Here is a 24107-nt window from a genome sequence, read left to right as displayed (position 1 = left end):
CTTTCAAGCAGTCTTCTCTTTATGGTAGAGTTGGATGTTGATATGCCTACCCCCTGGAGAGTGTTGTTCACTTGGTTGGCTGTTGAGAAGGGGTTTCTCTTCACCATGGAAATTATTCTGCGATCATCCACCACTGTTGTCTTCCGTGGACGTCCAGGTCTTTTTGCGTTGCTGAGTTCACCAGTGCTTGCTTTCTTTCTCAGGATGTACCAAACTGTAGATTTTGCCACTTGTAATATTGTAGCAATTTCTCGGATGGGTTTTTTCTGTTTTGGCAGCTTAAGGATGGCTTCTTTCACCTGCATGGAGAGCTCCTTTGACCGCATGTTGTCTGTTCACAGCAAAATCTTCCACATGCAAGCACCACACCTCAAATCAACTTCCAGGCCTTTTATCTGCTTAATTGATAATGACATAATGACGGACTTGCCCACACCTGCCCATGAAATAGCCTTTGAGTCAATTGTCCAATTACTTTTGAGCCCCTGAAATGAAGGGATTGTGTTAAGAAAATGCTTTAGTTGCCTCACATTATTATGCAATCGTTTTGTTCACCCCACTGAATTAAAGCTGAAAGTCTACACTTCAATTGCATCTGAGTTGTTTCATTTAAAATTCATTGTGGTAATGTACAGAACCAAAATTAGAAAAAAGTTGTCTCTGTTCAAATATTTATGGACCTAAATGTAGATGAGAAGTGCATGCAGTCAATCTGTGTCAGTCAATCTGCTGACGTGCTATTAAATATGCACCATCATATCAAACAGCTTCAAATCAGAGCTCATGGCAGAAGGAGACCAGAATGGTACCAGTTTGTGATGGAAATTTAAGAGAGAACACTGGTCTGCACCAAACCCTCTACGCTAAAAATCGGTGCAGTGCATAGATTTAGGTCTGCTGAACCCAATTCTGAAATTGGAGTTTTTCTATCACAAGCTGCTTCTGAGAGAAAGTGGATTGAGTGAAAAATGACATTTTGAAAAATGCTGTTTGTTTTATGTTTTCTTCAAGCTTAGAATATTATTTAAAAATATATTTTGAGCTCAAAAGTAGTAGTCTTCCTTTCTTAACCTTCATTGAGATAGAAGCGACCCAAAATCAAGTATTTGCTACCTTTTGCTTTTTTTTCTCTCTCTCATTCCTTTAAAATAACCAGGAATTGTTATCTAGTAGGTCAGATGGATGCCTTTTTAGTGTCAGCATGCAAGGTGAGGTCGATCCGTCCGTTGTCTTGACCAGGTAACGGGTAAGCAGGCGGTGGAAGTATACCCAGCATGCTTTGAGAGGTCTTGACAGAATATAAAAGAAGGGGAGGTTGAGACTGTGTTAGGTCATTCCATCCTGAGACACCTTCACAGGTTTATTAGAGGAAAAAAACTATCAAGTGACTACTTTGTGTCTTACTAATTTAAAAAATTATGTGTAACATATTTTTTCAAGTCTAAATTATGAATATTAAAAAAGTGTCTTCTGCCACATTTTTTTTCTTCATTTAAAACCTCCATCTCTCAAAAACTGGAAGTGATAGAGTAATTCTCATGCCAGATTTGGATTCAGCACCCCCAGATCTGTAATGAACACCTAGATCTTTTGACAGGAACAAAAACCAGCATAATTGACAGAACTGGGTATTACACAATATGACAGTGAGAGTAGTGTGATACAGGGAAAGGCGATTTGAAAATAAAACAATGAGTAACACACTAAAGAAAGTGTCAGTCTGAACATCAGGTCAGACAAATAGACATAGAAGAGCAGCAGCCGCCCCAAAGTGGGATTAATTGTGTAGTTCTGGAGCAGAAAGACAGCCAGTGAACATCGGGTCATCCCCCCTTAGCCATTGTGCCACTTAACTTTAAAAGAAGGTGTGAGAGGGATGAGGGTGGCCAGGCTGAAATGAAGAGAGCCTGCTTGAAAAAGATGTCCTTCCAGTTAGAGGCCTGATTGGACACTGGGGGGTGGGGTGGGGTGGGGGGGTGTATCTCCTGTAGCCTGACTGGCTAGCACACTTACGTCCTGCATCTCTGAATCTAGCAGTCCGAGTTGGCATCCAGCAGCTCCCAGTAAAAACACACTGGTGGGCAAAGTCAGTCCTGGAGGGCTGCAGGTTTTTCTTCCAACCCAGTTGCTTAATTAGAAAACCATCCTTGTCAATAACTTAATTTCATGGCTTGTTAGTACTTTAACTTTTTCTAAGGATATCATCCAAATGATTTGAAGTATGAAACAAATGAGTAATTCTCAGTCCTTCACTTTTTTCTCCCCACTTCTAAATATTTAATTAAACCAAATAGTGCAGGATATATATATATATATATATATATATATATATATATATATATATATATATATATACACACACAGGTGTAAATGGAAACAAGCTAAATGGAGAAATGCTGGTCTCTTTTTGTCATTTGCATGTTATTGTTAATTAGGAGCCATTATAAATCAAGAATAGAGCTGTTTAAGACTAAAATAAGCAATAATGGTTCAAAATCTTAACAAACGAGACAACTAAAATGAAGCACAAGTGTTACTTGAGCAAGACAAGCTTCCTATTAAGCAATTGGGTATGAACAAAAACCTGCAGCCACTACGGCCCACCAGTTACGACTTTGCCCACCCCTGCACTAGCAAAAGGGATGCCACCCAAGTTAACTTCCATTTGGCTCGGATTATTTTCTTGTTTGCCAAAACAAAGCTATGGGCCTTTGACAGTCCACGTCACAGAGGTGGCATCTTACATTGATTTACTGGTGGGAGGACAGGCTTGTGTGACAAATAACAGTTCTGTTTTCCTCCTGTGCCAACAAGTTGCAAATAATCAGGTATTTCTTATTAAAACATTTCAACTGCATAAATACAGTATGTTGTTTTTTCAGGGTGTTCTGCACCTTTGATGGGAAGCAGTGTTGACATAACAAATATAACAGAAAAAATTCCTGCAGTTGTTATGGTGTACGAATCTGCTGCCCCGCTGACTTCTCTGTGCGCGCCTCGTGTTGCTTCCAGTAATGTGACAGCTTGTTTGGGAATGGCTCTTCATATGCTTAGCTGCTTTTGCCCCAGTTATATTTCTTCTCTCAGTCTCTATTTTTGAATTATTAATGTCCTAGTTTTAATCTATCAATATATGATTTCAGACTGCACTGCCCAGTACATCATTTTGTTTATAAGAAATCCGAGTTCAGGCATTGCCGTAGGATTTAGCCATGCAGGGTCTTTGATTTGATGCGTAGTTAGTAGTGAGGGGCAGCAGACCTGTCTGTCTTCTCTCAAATCATGATCAAGACTTGACCCCTACCTACAGAAATTCATCCTAAACAATAGACTTTGCCCGCTTTCTCTGTAGAACGTGTACCAAAGCACCAATAATTAGTAAGCAACAAGAATTTATATATAAAACTTTTCAACTGTAAATATCATTCCAAGGCATTTTAAAGGTACCTCTTGTGCCCACCCCAGCCCAGTTGATACACCAGGTGTCTTAATGGTTACAAAGATAGAATGTAAGTCATTTTTTGTTTTACAAAGTTAAGTCTGTGTTTACGAAATAAGAATAGGAACAAAATTTTCATTTGAAAATGAATTACTATATTTGGCTCCATAGAGTCAGCAAAGATAAATGATATTAAATAAAACTTGTCACTTGTTTAATTAAATTCAGTGCTACTTGAAAATATGCAAGCCCTTTATATTTTTAAGAGTAAATCCAAACAAAAATATATCATTTTTTTATCTTTTATTTATGTTGTGATGACCGATAAAAATTAGAAATTTAATTTCATGACTTCATGGAGAATAGAGGTAGCAAACGTTCTGATACAGTGGGCCTTAACGGGACCACCAGGGGACAATGCAGAAGAACGGCAAACAATACTAAACTGTCTGTGATTAACAATGTCAAGTTACTCGTATCCACTTGTTACACTGGAAGAGTACCACATAAATGAGGGGGTCCTCAGTGCCAAAGTGCCTTCTCACTTGCCAAACTATCATTTGAGATATTATTAGTATGTGGCGTTTAGACCATGCGATTTTATTCTATTTTTTTTTCTCTTTCCATTTCATGGACATTTTGATAAGGTTTGTTGTCATTCATTGTGGGCTCTCATTGAAGCCCATTTTGTTAATCTGTTTTCTAAAAAAATAAGTGAGAAAGTGTTTTGCTTTTTTTGCAGCAATACAAGCTGAGTGACAAATACACAAATACAAAAAGAGATATTTTATGGGGGCGTATTTCTTTAAAATTGTCACTCCGAAATACTGGAATCGCACAGAAGACAGACATCTGTATGTAAGCAGCATCTGATGATTAAAATGTGGAATTTATTTTGAGACGATTTCTTGAACAAATTGATCCAGTAATCATTTTACCGAGAAAGCCTAAATCAGATTTATCAGCTCTTGGAAAATAATCAGAGTGCCCAAGCCTTCCGACCATAAAACAGTCCAATTTATTTTTGAGGAAAGCAGCACTTTAACCGCTGGGCTACAGCATCATATGCAATGATACGGTAGTTAGTTACCTGTTTGATTTACTCCTTTTGGTGGGCTCGTGTCTGCTCACATCGGTGTGTTACTATTAAAAATCTGGTGCCCCACACAAATTAGACATACAGTAATTCATTTGGAGGAAATGGGAGTGCCTGTGCACAGCTAGTCTTCCAGGCATAAACGAAACATTTTAATTATTTGGGTATACTAGCCCCCTTCGCTCGCCAACCCCACCCCTCCCCCGCTAGCATTATGTGCCATTGTGAAGAGGGGGGCTGAACGCACCCAAAGGACATGCGGCCGCTCCTCCGAAACCCCCTCTTAAACGGTGATGCAGTGGGAAACAAATAGCATTTTTGTACCTCCTCTTTGCTCAATCAGCTGCTGGTTTGCAGCTACTGCCATGCTGTGTGATCTTCATCTCACAAGGCGCTTCAGACATTTAAAAGCCTGTACAGCAGCTGTTCTTTTGTCTCGCTGCCTTGTCTCTCTTCTCCCCCAGATATCCTCAGACACTATTCACTATTCGATCTCTTTTCACTGCTCCATTATTTCACCGAGTAATATTTTCCATTTGTTTGCGCTAATGCAATTATTTTACTCTCATTTTTTTGAGACTTTCGAATTTTTTTTACTTCCATTTTCTCTAACCTGCTCTGCATGTGTATCACAGGACTTGCTTCCAAAGGTTATTAAAGGTAATTATGACTTGACATTCTCGTGGGACGTGAAAGGGTCTCTCTGTAACTCTCTTCAAAAGATCACGACTTGTCGCAGGGAAAAAGTCTCGTATCATCACAAGATTTTTTTTTTATTTTTTTTTACAATAGAGAGATTTTTAAACCCTTTTAATGTGTCTCAGGGTCACAAGGTAGTTTGCAGCATTCATTTCAAAATGTCCATTTGATTTTAAAAGGAAATAATAACATAACAATAATAATATTAAAATTAAATTAGTATTACTATATAATTAATATTAAAATGTTTGATTTTAAAAGGAAATAATAACAATAATAATATTCAAATTAAATGAATATTAATATATAAGTAATATTAATTATATATTAAAATTAAAATGTCCGTTTGATTTTAAAAGGAAATAATAACATAACAATAATAATAATAATAACAGAATAAGAAACTATTACCTTGAGAATGTAAGCACTCTTTGAATGCAATGATTTATCTTATTGATTTGTGATTTATGGCTGATATGAATTTACGTGTTTACTTATCCCACAGCACTGTCATTTAACTGTAAGGCCCATTCAGTTATTCATTTATCTGCAAATCTGAAAGCTCTTTCTTTTAGCACCATGTGCTGATGTGCCGGCCATGTGACGTATGGAATGTATGTGGGTACAGTGTAGCAGGTCTGCAGGAATTAAAATGCCACCTCCCTCCAAGGTGTGTGTCGTGGCTCGATTGAGATCTGATGACGCCTTCCTGTGCAGAATTTAGACTGTTGTGTCTGCTGTACGGAGACAGAAAGCGCCCATCCATGCAGACTTGTATTAAATCCGTCCGCTGTCGTTCCCTGACTACCTCAGAATGTGATTGGTAAATAAATGAACCGATTCTGATCAGTGATCAGCACATGACCTTTACGGTATTTCGAATTTAATTTCTTTCAGGCACTTGAGTATTCCTTTCTTAACCCACCACATGACTTTTGCATGAATGTTTTCAATGTGGTCAAGTGCTGTCCGTGCAGGAGTGCCAGGCGTAAAGGGCCATAGATCATTGTGTGACTGAATCAGTTCTGGTTTCTAGCATCACTTGAGTTGCACAGAACCGTCCATTATTTCCCCCTCACATTTGCACACATCAAGTGGTAGAAATCGAGTTGGTGCCACCACTTCACTCCTGTTTGGAACAGCTAAGGGACTTTCTGTGGTAAAGTAGACCGCAGTATACGGTAGGCTTGTTTGATATAATTGATGGCAGTTTTACATCACCATGACATCCAATCATGTTGCCCCCAATTCATTCCAGGAGTGTTTTTCTTCCTTTTATGAAATGAAAAAACTCATTTTAAAATGATGTTGCATGTGTACTGTGACTCTGCTGCTTGATGGTGAGTCACAACAGGAGTTGTCACATACATGAAGATGTCCTCAACAGAGTGAACAATCTGCTCATTGGCTAGAGAACACACCGTTAGTGCTCCCCAGTCTTGGTTACACGGGTGTGCAAATGGTGCTGGTAACACACATCTGAAAGACTTCAGCACAGCAGGTAATATTGTAATCCCCTGCCATTCATTTCTAAAACCAGAAACTGTCGATATTCTTGGGCTCCGCTTCTTGGCCTGTCCCTTTAACGTGAATGTGTCTGAGGCTGCTGTGGATTAAGCTGAAGTAGGGCCGTTTGTTTGATTTGACAGCCACTTGTTGTAGTCAGCCTTACTAATTTTCATTTTGTGTTTCATGTTATTAAAGTTCTGCGGTGGGTTGGCACCCTGCCTGGGATTGGCTCCAGCAGACCCCCGTGACCCTGTGTTTGGATTCAGCGGGTTAGATAATGGATGGATGGATGTTATTAACGTTATAAAAAAAAAAAGTGGGGTTTTTTTTTGTTTGTTTTTTTTAGGAAAATGTAAAAAAAAGTTTTATTCAAAATGCACTAACTGCTTCATAAAGGTGTCACATTAAAAAGCCTTTCAAATTCCTTCCAGTCGCATAGCCATGTTGTGTAGTGAAGCTCAAGTGTGCCACTCGGTGGTCGTATGTGGTAGTGTTTGTATCATATGTCTAAAATGCCTTGGTAAGGGTGTTCACTGTGAAAAGGTGCTGCTGTATGAGATGAGTTTGGTGAAGAAAGCAAAAACAGATCATACTGCACGCTGTTGGTGTCTATCTGTCTCGTTCTAACAGGCCACATTACATGTATTAAGTAATAGTTCACATTTGAAATTAGGAGTAAAAGAATGTTAAAACTTAAAATCTGGCTGATATGCGGATTTGCAGTCTGTTGTAGTTTGAAAATGACTTGGCACATAACGTATAGGGCACACTAAATAAATGATTGATTGCATTTGAATTGCCTGTAACAATTAACAAATGAAATGGCTAACACTGTTCTGCATCATTGATCTTAGGAATTTGTCAAAAGAGCCCCCTGTCTGTCTGTCTGTTTAAATGCCCTCTTTATCATTGTAGCCAACAGTTGACCAGGCGCCAGCAGCTCCCTTACCCCAAACGGCGGCCGCCTCGGGGAAGGCTTTCGGACACGGCGGAAGAACGCAAAACTCCTCGGCAAATGTGCAGGCCATAAAATTAGTCGAATAAATCTTGAAGCTTGACGTGTGTTGAGTAAGGGAGCCGTTCAGTCTTGGCTACGTGTCTGAAAAGTTGCTTGTTGTACAAAATTTTTCTACTCTTTCTGCGTTGGAGAAATTCCTTTTAATGTAGACCAATTATGACTTTTTCCCCTCTAAAGTATCAGGTTTTTATGGTATTGTCAATGTATTTACTTAATCGAATTTTGTAAATATAATGCAATCATTTTATATTGTGTTAATCACCATGAATGACTTATTTTTGTATTTTTTGAAATTATTTATAAATGAATGTAAGATTTTCTGTAAATCTCTTGTAAGCACAAATGCTGAGCCCTTTAAGTGTTTTTAATAAATTATTTGTATTTCCTGTTTTTATTCAGAATTTCTTTAATGTCTTTTTGTCTCCTTTCTAATTTGAAATGTAATTAGCTGGGATTTTAAAAGTGGTGACAAGTCACTTCATATCAGCTCCTACATTTACTTTAGTTAAAGTAATGTGTCCAAAAACCACACTTTTATTTTCTATTTAATTTTGTTTTATATAGTAGACCAGAGCGTCCCAACCTCGGCCCTGGGGGGCACACTGTGGTTGCAGATTTTTGTTCCAACCAGCTTCTGTTTTTAAATTGGACTCCTGGGCTAATTACATAAACTGTTATTTCTCAAGTTCTTATTTTGGGAACAATAGAATGGTTTAAAAAAAATTAAAATGCACCAAGTAGTTATATGGGAATAATGTATTTTTTTTTTTTTCTTTTTAACAATATTTTCATTCTCCTTTTCCGGGTGTTCCAATTGTTTAATTAATTAATCCATTATTTACTAATTGGTGGCTCTGACGCTGAAGTACCTGCAGCCTTTGATTTTTCCGTGTTGTTTGCCTGGGTGTCTGCTCTGCTGGCTTTTAATTGTCATTATTAAGATACAAAGAAGGGAACAAACTGCACAGAGAAAGGACAAAATATAATGAAATCAACAAAAGAGAGTTAAGCATTTAAATCTTTAGCAAAAACAGAAATATTTCTAAATGTCTAAAATGTAAAAATCATGCTGCGGTGCTTTTCTGAATGTAGAATAAAAGAAAAAGAATCCCAGCTAATTCAATTTGATCAGCGTTATTCGGTGTTGTCACTGATTAGGAATCTGTTTGGAACAAAAACCCACAGTCACAGGGGGTCCCCAGGACCGAGTTTGGGAAGCACTGGAGCAGACATTTTGTGTTGCAGTCGTTCGCCCTGAGGCCGTACAGTTCTGGGTTTAAAAGACGTGACTGTGGATGAGTTTTATTAACCAACTCCTCTGAGCTGGCCTGTAGCCCCCTCACTGTTATGTTTGCCCCCAGAAACCTTTTTTACATATTAGTATCAAAAAGTCAACATAAATTCAGTAGGAAAAGGTATGTGTAGTGTCCACTGCTGTACAGATGCAGATTTAGTCGACATCCTTTGTATGACATGTTTTGAGACGCTCGCCAACGCACAGCCTGACGTCCTAGTCAGTAGTAGAAGTCTGTTACTTTGCACACTTATATTTCTTGCTGTTTCTTGCACACAAGAGGGTATAATGGCAGTGCTGATCTGCACAATTGACACATCTCATTGAAGGCCACCACAACACAAGACTTGGCGACTTCCACATCTTCCCTGACATGAACCACAGTTGCTAATTTGTGAATTATGTGTTTAGGAGACTAGCATCTTTCTTATCATTCTACTTGCTCACAGTCATTTGGCCTTTTTGACACACAACTACTTGCACCCTGATGAGAAGCTTCACATGACTGAAGTCCCCAGGCACACCACATCAGTTCGGTCGTACAGCACCGTATACATCAGTTGAGTGTCCATGTCAACATTTGATGACCAATTCACGTTCTCCTAACATTCACTTGATTCAACTAACGGTTCAGTTTCAGTTTGTTCTAAAACTGGCTTTACAGCTTCTCGTTTATACGCCATTGTGCTTTGGATGAAGGCTGTACCCCACTCATGAATATCTGAGTTACCGTACTGTGCTGAAACGCATAGAAATAGAATTTCCTTGCAGCATAATTTTATCAACAAGAAGGCATTAAATGACTGTCCCAAGATTTATTCAGGTTTAATACTTTAAAGCAGATGATGACACGTCACCTTGAGTCTGACTCAGGCTTAACCGTACTTGCACAGAACTCCGCCTCCAAGTCACAGTTTAGGTGTGTGAGTGTGAGGACCCCCTTATGGCTGACTGGTGCCTTCTACAGGTTAGGTTCTGCCTGGCACTCGGTGCTACTGATATGAGTTCTGCCTCAGAGACGACCACACTGGAATACGTTTTATCAAAAATATGTAACTGACTTTACCCGTTATTAATTATAATATGAGGAATGAAAAAAACATAGAGGTAGTAAACAGGTTGGGTGGTGGTGCAAACTTATGACAAAAAAAGGTTCTAAATTATATTCTACTGAAGACCTCATAAGTACAGATAAAGGAGTGACTGTGAGAAAAATGAAGAAAGAAAAATGAAGTGAAGGGATGGAGCAGGTAAGCCTCGCCGGGTGTAAATGGTCAGTTTGTAGGAAGCAGCAGACATATTTGTTACATTAAAGAATGTGAGCCCAGGAGACCTGCAGAATCTTACCAAGTAATGAGTGGTTAGCATCCGTATCTGACAACGATAATAAGCCATTAAATGTTTTCAAGTATCTTCCCCACTTATGAAATACTTCTTAAATTTCAAATAATTTTCATTTCTTACATTTCTGTGCAAATTCATTGGCTTGAGATGCTTCATGTCAGGAGCCAACATCCTGCCACCCAATATCCAGAAACCTTCCTCCAGTTTAATTGTTCATAACCAGTGGCCCCATCTGACTGTAACTAATCCATACAGTGTCTGCTATCCCATGTGCCATCACTTTTCTGTTCTCCATTATGATTTACTGCACTATGAGAACATTTTCTTTTTTCACTGTTGAAGGCCGGACAGGCCTTTAGTCATCTTTGAAAGATGTCCGGAATGACCAAATTCTACAGACCGTCTCCTGACTGTGGCATATTAAAAAAGCCTCGTCCTAATGCACATAAATCTCCAAAGGGCAGTGCCCCCTAACATTAGAAATGTAGTGCTAGCGCACAACGTATCTGGTTTTTAGTGATGAAACAAAAAACAAACAATAAAGCATAGTTCATTTTAGTACATGGGACATAAAACTTGACAACTCACAAAATCAACACCATAAAGTGTCGCTTTCAGTTTCAGACTCACCTTATATGTTCACCCATCTAGAGAGCAAAGAGGACAGGATCTTCTAGATAGATAGATAGATAGCACAGATAGATAGATAGATAGCACAGATACTTTATTAATCCCAAGGGGAAATTCACGTACTCCAGCAGCAGCATACTGATAAAAAACAATATTAAATTAAAGAGTGATAACAATGCTGGTAAAAACAGACAATAACTTTGTATAATGTTAATGTTTACCCCCCTGGGTGGAATTGAAGAGTCGCATAGTTTGGGGGAGGAACGATCTCCTCAGTCTGTCAGTGGAGCAGGACAGTGACAGCAGTCTGTCGCTGAAGCTGCTCCTCTGTCTGGAAATGACACTGTTTAATGGATGCAGTGGATTCTCCATGATTGGCAGGAGCCTGCTGAGCGCCCGTCACTCTGCCACGGATGTCAAACTGTCCAGCTCCGTGCCTACAATAGAGCCTGCCTTCCTCACCAGTTTGTCCAGGTGTGAGGCGTCCTTCTTAATGCTGCCTCCCCAGCACACCACAGCGTAGAAGAGGGCTCTCGCCACAACCGTCTGATAGAACATCTGCAGCATCTTATTGCAGATGTTGAAGGACGCCAGCCTTCTAAGGAAGTATAACCGGCTCTGTCCTTTCTTACACAGAGCATCAGCATTGGTAGTCCAGTCTAATTTATCATCCAGCTGCACTCCCAGGTATTTATAGGTCTGCACACAGTCACCTTTGATGATCACGGGGTCCATAAGGGGCCTGGTCCTCTTAAAATCCACCACCAGCTCCTTGGTTTTGCTGGTGTTCAGTTGTAGGTGGTTTGAGTCGTACCATTTAACAAAGTCCTTGATGAGGTTCCTATACTCCTCCACCTGCCCACTCCTGATGTAGCCCACGATAGCAGTGTCGTCAGCGAACTTTTGCACGTGGCAGGACTCCGAGTTGTATTGGAAGTCTGATGTATATAGGCTGAACAGGACCTATGCCATGCCATGTTCACTCAGAAACACTGAGGTGTCTAAAATGTTAGCAGATGTTCAGTTCATTGATAGCAACATTAATACGTCCTTGCCAGATCTGAAAGAACTTTTGGACTGTTTGTGCTCAAGTGAATTCAATTTTTCCAAGTTTAAGTAAAATGGCGCTTCTTTTACCACGGTGTTGGCCGAGTTAGAATTCTTCCAGTTAAGCAAGATAAGTCACATGGGCATAAAGTGCAGGTTATTACAATAAATCCTATGGGGTTTTACAGCAACCAGAGCTGTTCGAGGACTGGCAGATACTCAAAGAATTTGGCCCAGTGTGGCAGGTACCTGACAACATCCCTAACATGCATTGATTGTCCTAACCTGGTTGCATTTTCAGTAAATAAAAGATGTGCACAATGTACAGTACGAACCTGAGTGAGAGCATGGTTCACCAAATTTGGGGGTACATTGAAAGGTAACAATGATGTCTCAAATTATCTACAGCTGCATTCTTTTGAAAACCATAGCATAGTTCAAGATCACGGTCTATACTGTACAGCATTGCAGTATAAATATATGGGAAGTATACACTTGTGCAGTAAATACTGAAAGACAAATAGGCATCTTGTTCGGTTTCTTTTAAAAGAGGCTCCAACTTTCTTGTTTTGATGGAAGGTTATATTTGAAGCAACGCTGCTCAGGGGATGACGTGCTAATTTCAGAAGGACTCAATGCTAAGTACAATACAATACAATTTATTTTTTGTACAGCCCAAAATCACACAAGAAGTGCTGCAATGGACTTTGACAGCCCCTGCCTCTTGACAGCCCCCCAGCCCTGACTCTCTAAGAAGACAAAGAAAATTCCCAAAAAAACCCAGTAGGGAAAAAATGGAAGAAACCTTAGAAAAGGCAATTCAAAGAGAGACCCCTTACCAGGTAGTTTGGGCGTGCAGTGGGTGTCAAGAAGAAGGAGAACAATACAAGACAATACACAGAACAGAACACAATCTTCAATACAATATAATAGTACAATTTAGAATTTAACAGTAGATGACATCACATAATAGGATTTGGGTAAGTGCATTCTGTAAGATACAAATGGCGTACCCTGTGGATGAGGGAAATGAACAATTTACCAGCAAAGGTGAAACGACGAGTAGCCTCAGCCTGTTGAACCACCAGGTATCTACAAAGTTGGCTGTGACTTGGTGCTCAGGACGGAGGTTGAAAGGAGGGTCTTCAATGTAAAAGTACAATCCTACGTGAAGGGGCTTCCTGTCTGTGGCCTACTTTCATTTATGGAAGTCATTTATTTAAGAGGGGCGGCACGGTGGCGCAGTGGTAGCGCTGCTGCCTCGGAGTTAGGAGACCTGGGTTCACTTCCTGGGTCCTCCCTGCGTGGAGTTTGCATGTTCTCCCCGTGTCTGTGTGAGTTTTCTCCGGGTGCTCCGGTTTCCTCTCACAGTCCAAAGACATGCAGGTTAGGTGCATTGGCGATCCTAAATTGTCCTTCATGGGTGGGTGTGTGTGCCCTGTGCTGGGCTGGCGCCCTACTCGGGATTTGTTTCTACCTTGCACCCTGTGCTGGCTGGGATTTATTTAAGAATTCTTTAGCAAAAAATACCTGTGTTTCACTTGTTGTGAGCATGACTGACTGGATGCCTTGACATGTGGATTATTCAACGCAACATGAGATTTTGTTCATGGATGTTTTTGATAATGTTTGCTGTTGTCCAGCGTTGGTCACCATTGGATCTCAATCGATCAGAAACTTTGTTATGTCCATTCTTTATGAAAATGTGAGATTACATTTTTACCCAGCCATCCCTACAAACTACATAGGGTAAGTAACATTAAACAAATCATTTTTGTGTGGAATATTCCTTTAACATCTCCATGGGCACTGGGGGGGGGGGGAGATTTATTTGCTTTCACTTGACTGAAGAACTTGGAAGTCTCATTCCAATGCAGAAATGTAGCCCACTGCCAGGCACTTTATAGACTAACAGAATGAAATACTCAGATGAAAGCATGTACTGTAGCCACGCTAGTATTTACACTAAAAGTAGCCATGGCACTTTGTACTGCTCTTAGACCTGGCACGATTATAATTTGTGCTGCCCCCCTAGAGTGGCAGCAAAGGAAAAAGAAAAAAAAATAACCCGGGGTGCGAGTGACCAATACTACTGTCCTACTACACCACCCCAGTGAAATCAGGGTTAAGTAAAAAATGATTATTGGAAGACGATACACACACTTACTGTAACAAAAAACCCAATATACATCATATCTATCGCACTGCAGCCAACGACACAAAACACTTAAACACATAAGCTACTACTACAGAAATTTGAACAAGAGAAAAAAAAAGTATTTGTAGTCCTTTAAATATTATTTGTACGGAATGTCGAGCTCAGTCTGCGGTGGGGAATGAGGCGCCAACCATACCTCCTATGCCAGGAAACGTGCAGATTAACAGTTCCTTGTGCTGGCCCATCAGGTCATCTCCTTTCACCAGAAAGTAAAATGAATTTGTCTTGAAATGAACCCGAGTTCACCTGGCGTTTTCCAGGCAGTGTCAGTCCTTTCCATCTTGCCTTTTCCTGTGATGGCGTCCACTTCTCGCTTGGCTCTGCACTTCTCCTTTCCTTTTTCCTGCCACCCATTTACATACTGTTGGCTCCTCCCCATACAGTCTGTTGGCTCCTCCCTGTAAATCTGTTGGCTCCTCCCCATGCCGTCTGTTGGCTCCTCCCCATAAATCTGTTGGCTCCTCCCCATACAGTCTGTTGGCCCACCAAGCCAGGTGCTCCCCTCCCCTGTACAACTGGCCGGCCTTACAAATGAAGCCATTCCACTAATAACAGGAATGGGCAAAGATACACACTCACAGTGACGCACACATACTGTACTCCAGACGACCATTACTGAGTAATATAATAAAATCTCCCTTATTGCAAATTTGCAATTTTGTTACTAAAGCATATAAAGTACCAGAAGTAAGTTGTATATTTGTTACACATTTTCTGTTGGGATTGTGGCGTCTTTTGGATTTCATTTCCTAAAATGATGACATTTGAAGCTTTTCTTTCCCGATTGGTATCATTTAAACAGACAGTTGAATGCCGTTGATGTAAGTCTCGTCATTTCTGATCTGGTATGTACTTCCCCAGCGTCCACTGCAGAGCTGCACACACCGTATGGACGCTCCGACTCAATTACCAGAATCAGATTTTAGAGTAGACTCGTGTGTTTAGTGTTATTATTTTTTATTGTTATACTAATCTATGGGTCTTCAACAGGAATCCGCTTTATTTCGATTTAATCTTTATATGAAGAGGAAAAGACAGCAGAGTTTATATACTGTATATATATTTTTTTTGCCCAAGTAGATAGTCCTGCTTTTGCCTGTAAATACTCCTCATGTGACAGACTTGCCTCATTTAAAGATGGCCCATTACTCTAGCTGGTAGCTCGGTTGCTACTTTTAAAACTGTTTCAATGAACATTCTGAACTTCTCCTTCTTCTAAACGAGATGGAGTAGCATCATGGGCAGTGAACCAAAACTGAAATCACATAAATCCAGAACTCACAATTATTAAACAGCACCGTCACTTTACCGCCACCTCTTGCTTCTTCTTTCTGTAAGGAGGTAACAGATTTCACTGCAATACGTTTTGCAGATCGGCCTTCTGGTAAACATTTGCATCACATAACTTTCAAGTCAGACATACTGTACATTACAGTAACTGTGGCAGAATACCTAAATGTGAATATCAGAAAGCCTTTCCAAATGGAGACTGGTGTATTGTATCTTTTGTTTTTCCGGAGTCCCGATTAATGGATACCAAAGAACACCACTGAAACTTTTTTTTTTATGTACCAAAATAATTTAATTCAACACTTTTTCAAATTAAAACATTGCCATGGCCAAGGGAAAAGGCAGTGAGGTTGCTGCTTCAGTATCAGATTTCTCAACCAGTCCGTAACTCTTCCTATTTTAGCAAAAACGTGAAGAAATATAATCCCTTCTGTTGTGCATATTAACAAATACAAATAAATTCTTTAAATAAGTGACAAATACTGCGACATAACCCAAACAGACCTGCTACACTGCAGCTGTTTGACCCCCAGCTTTCATAACATCGTTCTGCACTGATGGCTAGCATGAAAATCGCCGTCAATAATGGAGTAGAATTCAGGTGTATAAAACGCTGACGTGTGTGTGAATTTACTGGTACTGTAGTCACCGGAATGTTAGCATTATGACGGAATATACCTTCTTATAATTCATTATCCCTGAATTGCAATCTACAAACACGAGTCTGTCCATTATTAACCTAACCTGACAGGACCAGGGGCCTTCACAACATTCACTTACAGCAGGCCAGTTATAAGCCCCAGTTACCCTAAAATGCACAACTTTAGGCTGCGGGAGGAAAATTAGCACAAAACAACAAAATGCCCTGGATCTGAACCACAGGACCACCGCTGCAAACATCTGGGTCTTTTCGGATTGAGCCTTCTTTAGAGTCTGACAGGGTTTCTCATCCTTTCAGATGTTGCGTCCCATTTATTGTCCCCCATGTAAGTGTCTTCCCGTTCCCCCTGTTGAATTGCTCGTGTAAATCAGAGTTCCCCCTTGCTGCTGAACTGAGCGTGATTGTCAGAGCGGGTGCCTGTCACCTGAGTACGGCCCACCAATGGCAGACCACAACCAGATCCACGGGCTGAGAAACACTGAAGTCACAGATACTCCATGTTAAGATCATTTCATTTAAAGAGCTGAACAAGCCAAGTACATACAGTAGTAGTGAGTTCTCATTGCTAATTTCCAGGCAGCAGTTAAAAGTCCATCATTTTTTTTTCTTCTTTTCATTGATACAACAAAATACTGTTTCTAGAAGGTCCCTCCCTGTACAGTCTGTCAGACAAAAATGTGAACTTTTTTCCCAGAAGGCTCATTTAAGTGATCAGTTTTCAGGAAATGGTGCATTTCTTTGGTTCTGGTCCAGCATTTTCCTCTCTGATTTTCTCTGTTAAGAACATAAGAAAATAAAAAGCTGTTAATATAAACATGACTTTGGCATCAAACTACTGTAGGGGGCTCTCATGAGGTTTCCTCAAACCCAAAGGATGACCAGAAAGACCCTATAATCGTCTGGAGTTTTTAACTAAACTAGTGAACAATGGGAGTGGGAGAAAGATAAATACATGAAAGTTGTGAAAATACCAAAGATCAAGCCTTGTGGCCTCTGAATACACACACACACACACACACACACACACACACTGCCCATGGGGTGGTTGGCCCACTTACCCGCTGACCCTTTGCTTTGTTCATAGCATAATTTCAATCCTTCTCCCTCCACACAGGTGATCTTCCTCCCATCTGTTAAACCCTCATCACAGCTACCTCTCCTCCCCAAGCTCCCTATTTACTGAGTGACAGGGGGGCTTTACGTGTTGGTCCAGAAATGCTTTCAGGTAACCTGCCCTCCATTCAAAGGCCTGCTGGTGCCCCTGTGAAACTCCCCCCCAGTATGCCTGTGAGTCTAACCCACAGTGCTCTTGCTAGTGGTCTGGGGGACCTGTTACTAGCCCCATCTTTAAATCTGATTCTTGTAATCATTGACAGAGCACAGCACACCGTATGATTCTCAAATGTGCTTACGCCAGTTTAGGGTGAGGCAGTCACAGCCTGTCACAGGTGCTGCCACTTTGTATGACAACAAGATCCATCCATCCATATCCTAACTACAGGGTCACGGGGGTCTGCTGGAGCCAATCCCAGCCAACACAGGGCGCAAGGCAGGAAACAAACTCCGGGCAGGGCGCCAGCCCACCGCAGGGCACACACACACACCAAGTACACACTAGGGACAATTTAGAATCGCCAGTGCACCTAACCTGCATGTCTTTGGACATGACAACAAGATGACACTATTTATTTAAAACTGTTTAGATGTACGGTGTATTCTGCTCTTACTTTACCGTTCAGTTTTCACTTTTTTTGTATTTAGTAAAACTGACAGCTACTCGTATGTGGATTTTTATTTTTATTTGATCTTGACCAATTTACCTGACTCTAGGGATGTGCATTAATACAGTGATCCCCTGCCTATCGCGCAAGTTACGTTCCAGACCCATCAGCAATATGTGAAAATCTGCAATATATAAAGACCGTATAAATAAACATTTTTTAATAGTTTAAGCATTAAAATTCCCCTCCCACACGCTTTAAACACATGTAAACTTGTAATGGCCAGCGACGTCCGCGTAACGTTTTCCTTCCTGAAGCATATCCAGGAGTTTTACTTTCTCCTGAATGGTCACGGTCTTCATCTGGCGCTTAGACTCACTACTACCAGAAGGCTTAGAAGATGCAGGACGCTGGGGAGCCATCGTAGGTCTTAAAACAAAACTTAAAGTTCACAAAAAGTTTGCCCACAACAACCAGACCACAAGCAGAGATGTGAGATGTGTCGAGGACCCACACTCTTGTGAGATTACACCACGTTAGCAGCAGCCAATCAGAGCCCAAGAGAATGAAAAACCCACTCTGATTGGTTGAGTCTCCTCTTTCAGCCAATAACGGGCCTTGTAAGAAATCATCTGGGTACTTTAACACGAAACTCTTTGTCTACCGTAGTGTACAATGTATGTATATTTAATGATTTACTGTACTGTATTGCTTAAATGTCCATTATTTTATATACATATTGACTTTTTACTGCATTTTATTCAATATTTACAGTTATGTTATAGTTATTATAAATTATAATGCATATTGTTGTAACGAACTCTTGTCTAGCACGCGTAGTGACAAATGAAAAGCGTATGCTTTGTTATGAATTGGCTGCCAGGTACACTACAGGTAGGATGTACTTATTGAATTTTTACTCCGTTTTTATTTATATACAGTACAGGTATATACAGGCAGTCCCTGGGTTACGTACGAGGTAGGGACTGTAGGTTTGTTGAATTTGTATGCAAGTCGGAACAGGTACATTATTTTAATAAATGTTATTGTTGACTGACTGTAACCAAGTGCTCTGCCAATGACTGATGGCGTTTCACCTCTCTCTGACCTTTTTATTATTTCTACTTTATTTTCAATGGTGATGGTTTTTCTCTTCTTTACTGTATCACCAGCACTTGCATCAGATGTGTGTTTCAGAGACATTGTTGAAGGGTGAAGACAAAGGTTAAGATGAGCTCTACTGCACAGCACTGTACACGCCATCACAGCAGGAAGGCTCCAGTCGTCAACACGTCTGATGTACTGACGAGAGACAACTTCCTGTTATGTGCGTCACAGTACAAGCAGGCTTGCTATTGAGAATGAATGGGGGCGGCGAGGGGGCGGTTCACCACCCACCCACCACACAGTCACCTCCACTACAGTATGCAGCCTGCAGCGTGCGTCCGCCCACCGAAAACGAACACGGTGCGGCCAAAGGCGTGTAGTGAATCGCCCACCACTGCTCCCATCCAACAGGCAGCCACCCGAAGCACACTACAATGCTACCCCCCGCCGCCCCGTTCACCCTCAATGGCCTCCGTTCAGCCACAACCGGGTCACGGCTTGCAGCATTACCAGCCGCCCACCGAAAACGATTCGGGGAGGCCGTGTGGAGTAGGCGGGCAGTGAAACGCCCTACACCGCTCCATCCAGCCTGCGTCCAGTCAGGAGCAGTAACTGTGGCGGGGTAGTGGGCAGACAGCGAACCGCCTCATTAAGCCTACGTCCTGCACACGAGCGATAGCTGTGGCCCCAGTGACTATGGACCACGGGTCACCGCCCGAGGGACACAGGGACACTACACTGTGCGAGCAGCAAAATCGCACCCCTCCAGCCACTACTTGCAGCGTCCTCCGGCCAAAGATGACGGAGCGGCAGTTAATGAGGCGCATGCGTCACAGCTGCCGCCTCGTTTGTAAGTCGTAGGTCGGGTGTCCGTAACCTGGGGACTACCTGTATATATGTTATAATTACAGTAATACATTGTTGTTATTAATAGTTTGGCATAGAAAAATGTTTATTTCAATGTAAAAAGTTGTCACTATAAAACTGCAGATTTCCGCGATAGACATGTGCCACAGAAAAATCCACGATATAGCGGGGAAGCGATAGCTGAACCGTGATATAGCGGGGGATCACTGTACTCTTGTCTTTCATTTTCTGATCGCATGAATTGGGAATTTGCTTTAAATATTTCCTAGCTGGGCTACTTGTCCTTTCAGTCCGGCCTGCCCACTAAACCCTAGAGGGCCGTAGGATTTTACAGTCGGTAATGACCTCACATCCCATTCACCATTCCATCCATCCATATTCCAACCCATTTAGTCTAGTAGAGTTATCAGGCGGGCGTCTATCCCAGCTGGTTTGTATACAAGGCAGGAACGAACCCTGAAAGAAACAGTCCATTGCGGGACACAGCCATATTGTCCAATCTGAACTTGACAATTAACCAAATACACACATTGTGAGATGTGGGAGGAAATCTCGAATTTTCTCCAGCTGCTTTTTATCCTTGGCAGACATATTGCTAGAGTGGCATGCAAAAGTTTGGGCACCTTTGCTTAAAATGTCTCTTACTGTGAATATTACTTAGAATATTAATATGAACTATTGACAGCACTTTGATGTTAGGGTAGTTTTCTGTATAGTATGAAATATTAAAAAGATGGGTACCAGCCATGTTCTTGCGTCCAATTGAAGCCAAGCCTTCGAAGAGCTCTTTTCCAGCATTCTGGTTTGTCATCTGTACCCCATGAAGCCATATTAACAACGCCCTGTGACCGTGTTCCTGATAGCTCTTTGGGCCTGTTAACAAAGAGAATTTAATTGAAATTACAATAAGCGATGTTAACACTGCAGGACTGAAAGCAATTTTTATTTTTCATTTTAAATCCATCTTTTCGTTACTCCATTGGGACCTTGAGCAAGGCACTTAACCTGCAATTGCTCCGTCCTGGGTATGACGTTAATCTGCATCCAGCCCTACAAGCAGGTCCTCCAACCTGCAGGGAAAAACCTGGGGGTTGGTGGCAGAATTGGCACTCCGGCCAACATAAAATACCTCCCACGGCTCCATTTCATCTGAACTAGGCTGGTGCTGAGGTGTCACCCGTTGCATGGCTGCACTCGAGTCCTAATCTGGGATCCTGAGATAGTTTATCATGTGGTGGGTGCGGCAATGCGTTGTATCAGCGCCAGCTCCTAACCTCTCTCTCGATCTTTCATTCATACTTTCATTTTCATTTGGTCACTGAGTTTAATCACACATTGCTCCACATCAGGGATGTCATACTCAGTTCGTAGAGAGCTGCAGAGGCTGCTGGTTTCCATTCCAGTCACTTTCTTCATTTATAGACAATTATGGTTTGGAATGGAACATACCCTGTTAGCTTCATTTTGATTGGCTCATTTGTTAAGATTCCAAAACCTAAATTGCTTCTGTTTTCCTGATCCAGTTGCCAACTAATAATGAGTTCTCTGTTTTTCTTTGTCTTTCCCATTGTGTAATGGCAATGATTTCAAGATTTGTTGCAGTAAATTTTATAGTTAGAAGCCAGTTCTTATTGTTAACGATACAAGTTACCTTATAAATATATGGCTTGGCAGTGTAAAGTATCTTCCAATAGCACTAGTCATGAGTTACTCATTAAGAAACCTGCAGCCACTTCATCCCTGCAGGAACTGAGTTTGAGACTCCCAATGCCCATCATGCCCAGCTGAGTAACACCCTAGACACGTGACTTCATGTTTAGCAAAATGTATTTGTCTGTATAGACAAAGGTGACAACATGGAAGCAACAAAGTGCAATGTCCTTGCCTTTACGGCTTTTAGTTTATTGTTTGCACTGCAGATGTTCTTTCAGAACTTTTCAGAAATGTGATTTTACTCCTGTAACATCCAATTAATTTGGCCTCACCTCCCCTTGAGTGGGCTCAAACCCGCCCGATGTTATCAGCTTTGATTCAGCCGTGTATGGGGCCACCATGACTGCTAACATACATATGAGTGTGGGAGTTCCCATGGAGAATATGTATGGAATCTGAGCATCACTTTACTTGAGCTATTATTTTACAGTCTCCATAAGAAGAAGAATTCATTTTTCCATCTGCAATAATTGAAATTTCAACTTCTAGTTTTTAATGGATTGAAACCTTCTAGACATTCCTGAATATCAGTTCTATTGTGGTTTCTGCCTAGGTGTCTGTGCATATGTGGCACATATAAATTGCGAGGAAATCAACTAATCATGATCAAATTTGGCTTAGACACTCTGATTACAATTGTAAAACATTAGAAACCTTTATTCTGAACAAAATTGGTTGAGAAGAAATTACACTTAATGAACACAATTTTCTTTTATTTACGTATATATATATATATATATATATATATATATATATATATATATATATATATATATATATATATATATATATAGCATAGTTTACTGTCAAATAATGCAAAGAGTACGCGACACGTGTTTTGCCCTCATTTGAGCTCATCAGGCATACACATTCTACTGCTCCCCTCTTCAGGTCGTCGAGACTCAGACTACGAATGCATATATATATAGTTCTGGTGTATATATATATATATATATATATATATATATATATATATATATATATATATATATATACCAGAACTGACCCCAAAATTCCTTTTTGAAAAATCCTTCAAATTACCATATATATTTGTGTATAAGTCGAGTCTTGAAGTCCGACTTAAAATCAGACCCTGACTTATACGCCCATTCAACAATATGACACATTTTTTTTTTACATCTCCTTGCCTCCTCCAATCTCACATCACTTTCTCAGACACATTGAATTTTGTTGCAGCAATGCAGTTACCAATTTCTTTCACACTCTTACGACTTTTAATTTAAAACCAGCCTCATATTTTCTTCTGATCGAACACTCCATCGTAGATAAAGGATGCTCTTACGATAAAGGTGTATGAGGGTGTGAGATACAAAAAACACAAATCAGTGCAAACGTTGCTTCAGAATATTTCAGGTATTACTGTGCGGTCAAGTAGGCACAATACACAGAAAAAAAAGGCAGTGTGTTCCATGGTTACTCTCTCAGGTGGGTGTTAGCATATCATAATCTCTTGGACCAATGGTGTGAGTTTTCCGCATTCGACTTATATGACCAACATTATAAAATACCTGAAATTATACGATAAAATCAAGTCCCAACTTATCAGCGAGAGAAATTATCTGGGAGTATAAACGATAGATCTTGGGATAATCCTGTAGCTCTCTCAGTGTCACTTTCTTCTGGCAGCTCAAAATCCTTATCTGACAGAGCACAATCCGACTCATCAACAATATGTAATTTTTTATTTTGAGGATAGCAACGGTCTGTTCTGATGCTGTACTGTAAAGAGAAACAAGGCTTCAAATAAACAACACTCGGTTCATCTTGTGGTCACTGCTGACATCTACTGGATAAAATCAAAAAATATACTCCATGACACTTAAGACCAAAACCATTTTGGCCTTCTATTCCCTGATGTCGACAGCGACCTTGAAAGTATTAAGCTACACCTTAAATTTAGTAACTAGACTTGTTACTATGTACTTTTTTTGTCATTTATACAAAGGTATTTGCACCTTATTTGTGCAAGTAACAAAATTCTTTTGTTTTTGAAAAAAAATACTTGTACTTCTGCACCAATGTTGCCTAATTAATTGAAATAATTATCGACAAACTAATCTATTGGCAAAATAGTTGTTAGTTGCATCCCTATTTCAGATATAAGTTGATTAAAATTAAAAAGGTCTTTACATTTTTTTAAACGTAAAAATGCTTCTAACCAATTCTAGTCTTTTTTTTTGCATTTACCACAAAGTAAGGCTGTACTGTCATTTTTCAGTAAAATGTTTCAAATGCAAATAAAAATGTCTTCAGTATTCAAACAGATTTTTGAAATTCTCAGTCTCTTTTTGAGCAATGGAAGAAGTAATCAAATTATTTTAGAGAAGCTATGTCCATTTTGTTTTACCCCATCCATGTTGAGTTTAGACCCCATTTACATCGGTCTAGTGAATGCTTATATTGGTTTTGTCTTTGGTTTTGTTTTTTACAAAG

The 24107-nt window shown here is 40.4% G+C and overlaps 2 protein-coding genes across 3 annotated transcripts in view; one reads left to right on the top strand and one right to left on the bottom strand.

Moving 5' to 3' along the window:
* The window catches only part of poc5 (POC5 centriolar protein homolog (Chlamydomonas)), a 68140-nt gene extending 59987 nt beyond the window's left edge, over positions 1-8153 (top strand). For both annotated transcript variants that reach the window (XM_028805693.2, XM_051929514.1), the window contains one exon: positions 7659-8153. In XM_028805693.2, coding sequence (XP_028661526.2) covers positions 7659-7787 — 129 coding nt within the window. In that variant the 3' untranslated portion in view covers positions 7788-8153. The remainder of the gene's footprint in view (positions 1-7658) is intronic.
* Positions 8154-15857: 7704 nt separating this feature from the next.
* Positions 15858-24107, bottom strand: part of ankdd1b (ankyrin repeat and death domain containing 1B) — an 84179-nt gene continuing 75929 nt past the window's right edge. The window contains exons 14-15 of the mRNA XM_028805692.2: positions 20682-20813; positions 15858-17019 (exon numbers count right to left, since the gene is read on the bottom strand). Coding sequence (XP_028661525.1) covers positions 16964-17019; positions 20682-20813 — 188 coding nt within the window. The 3' untranslated portion in view covers positions 15858-16963. The remainder of the gene's footprint in view (positions 17020-20681; positions 20814-24107) is intronic.

This window comes from Erpetoichthys calabaricus, chromosome 7, assembly GCF_900747795.2.
Source record: "Erpetoichthys calabaricus chromosome 7, fErpCal1.3, whole genome shotgun sequence".
In the NCBI taxonomy this organism is placed as follows: domain Eukaryota; kingdom Metazoa; phylum Chordata; class Cladistia; order Polypteriformes; family Polypteridae; genus Erpetoichthys; species Erpetoichthys calabaricus.
Note: the sequence above shows the minus strand (reverse complement) of the source record. Positions and strands in the feature narration are given on the sequence as shown.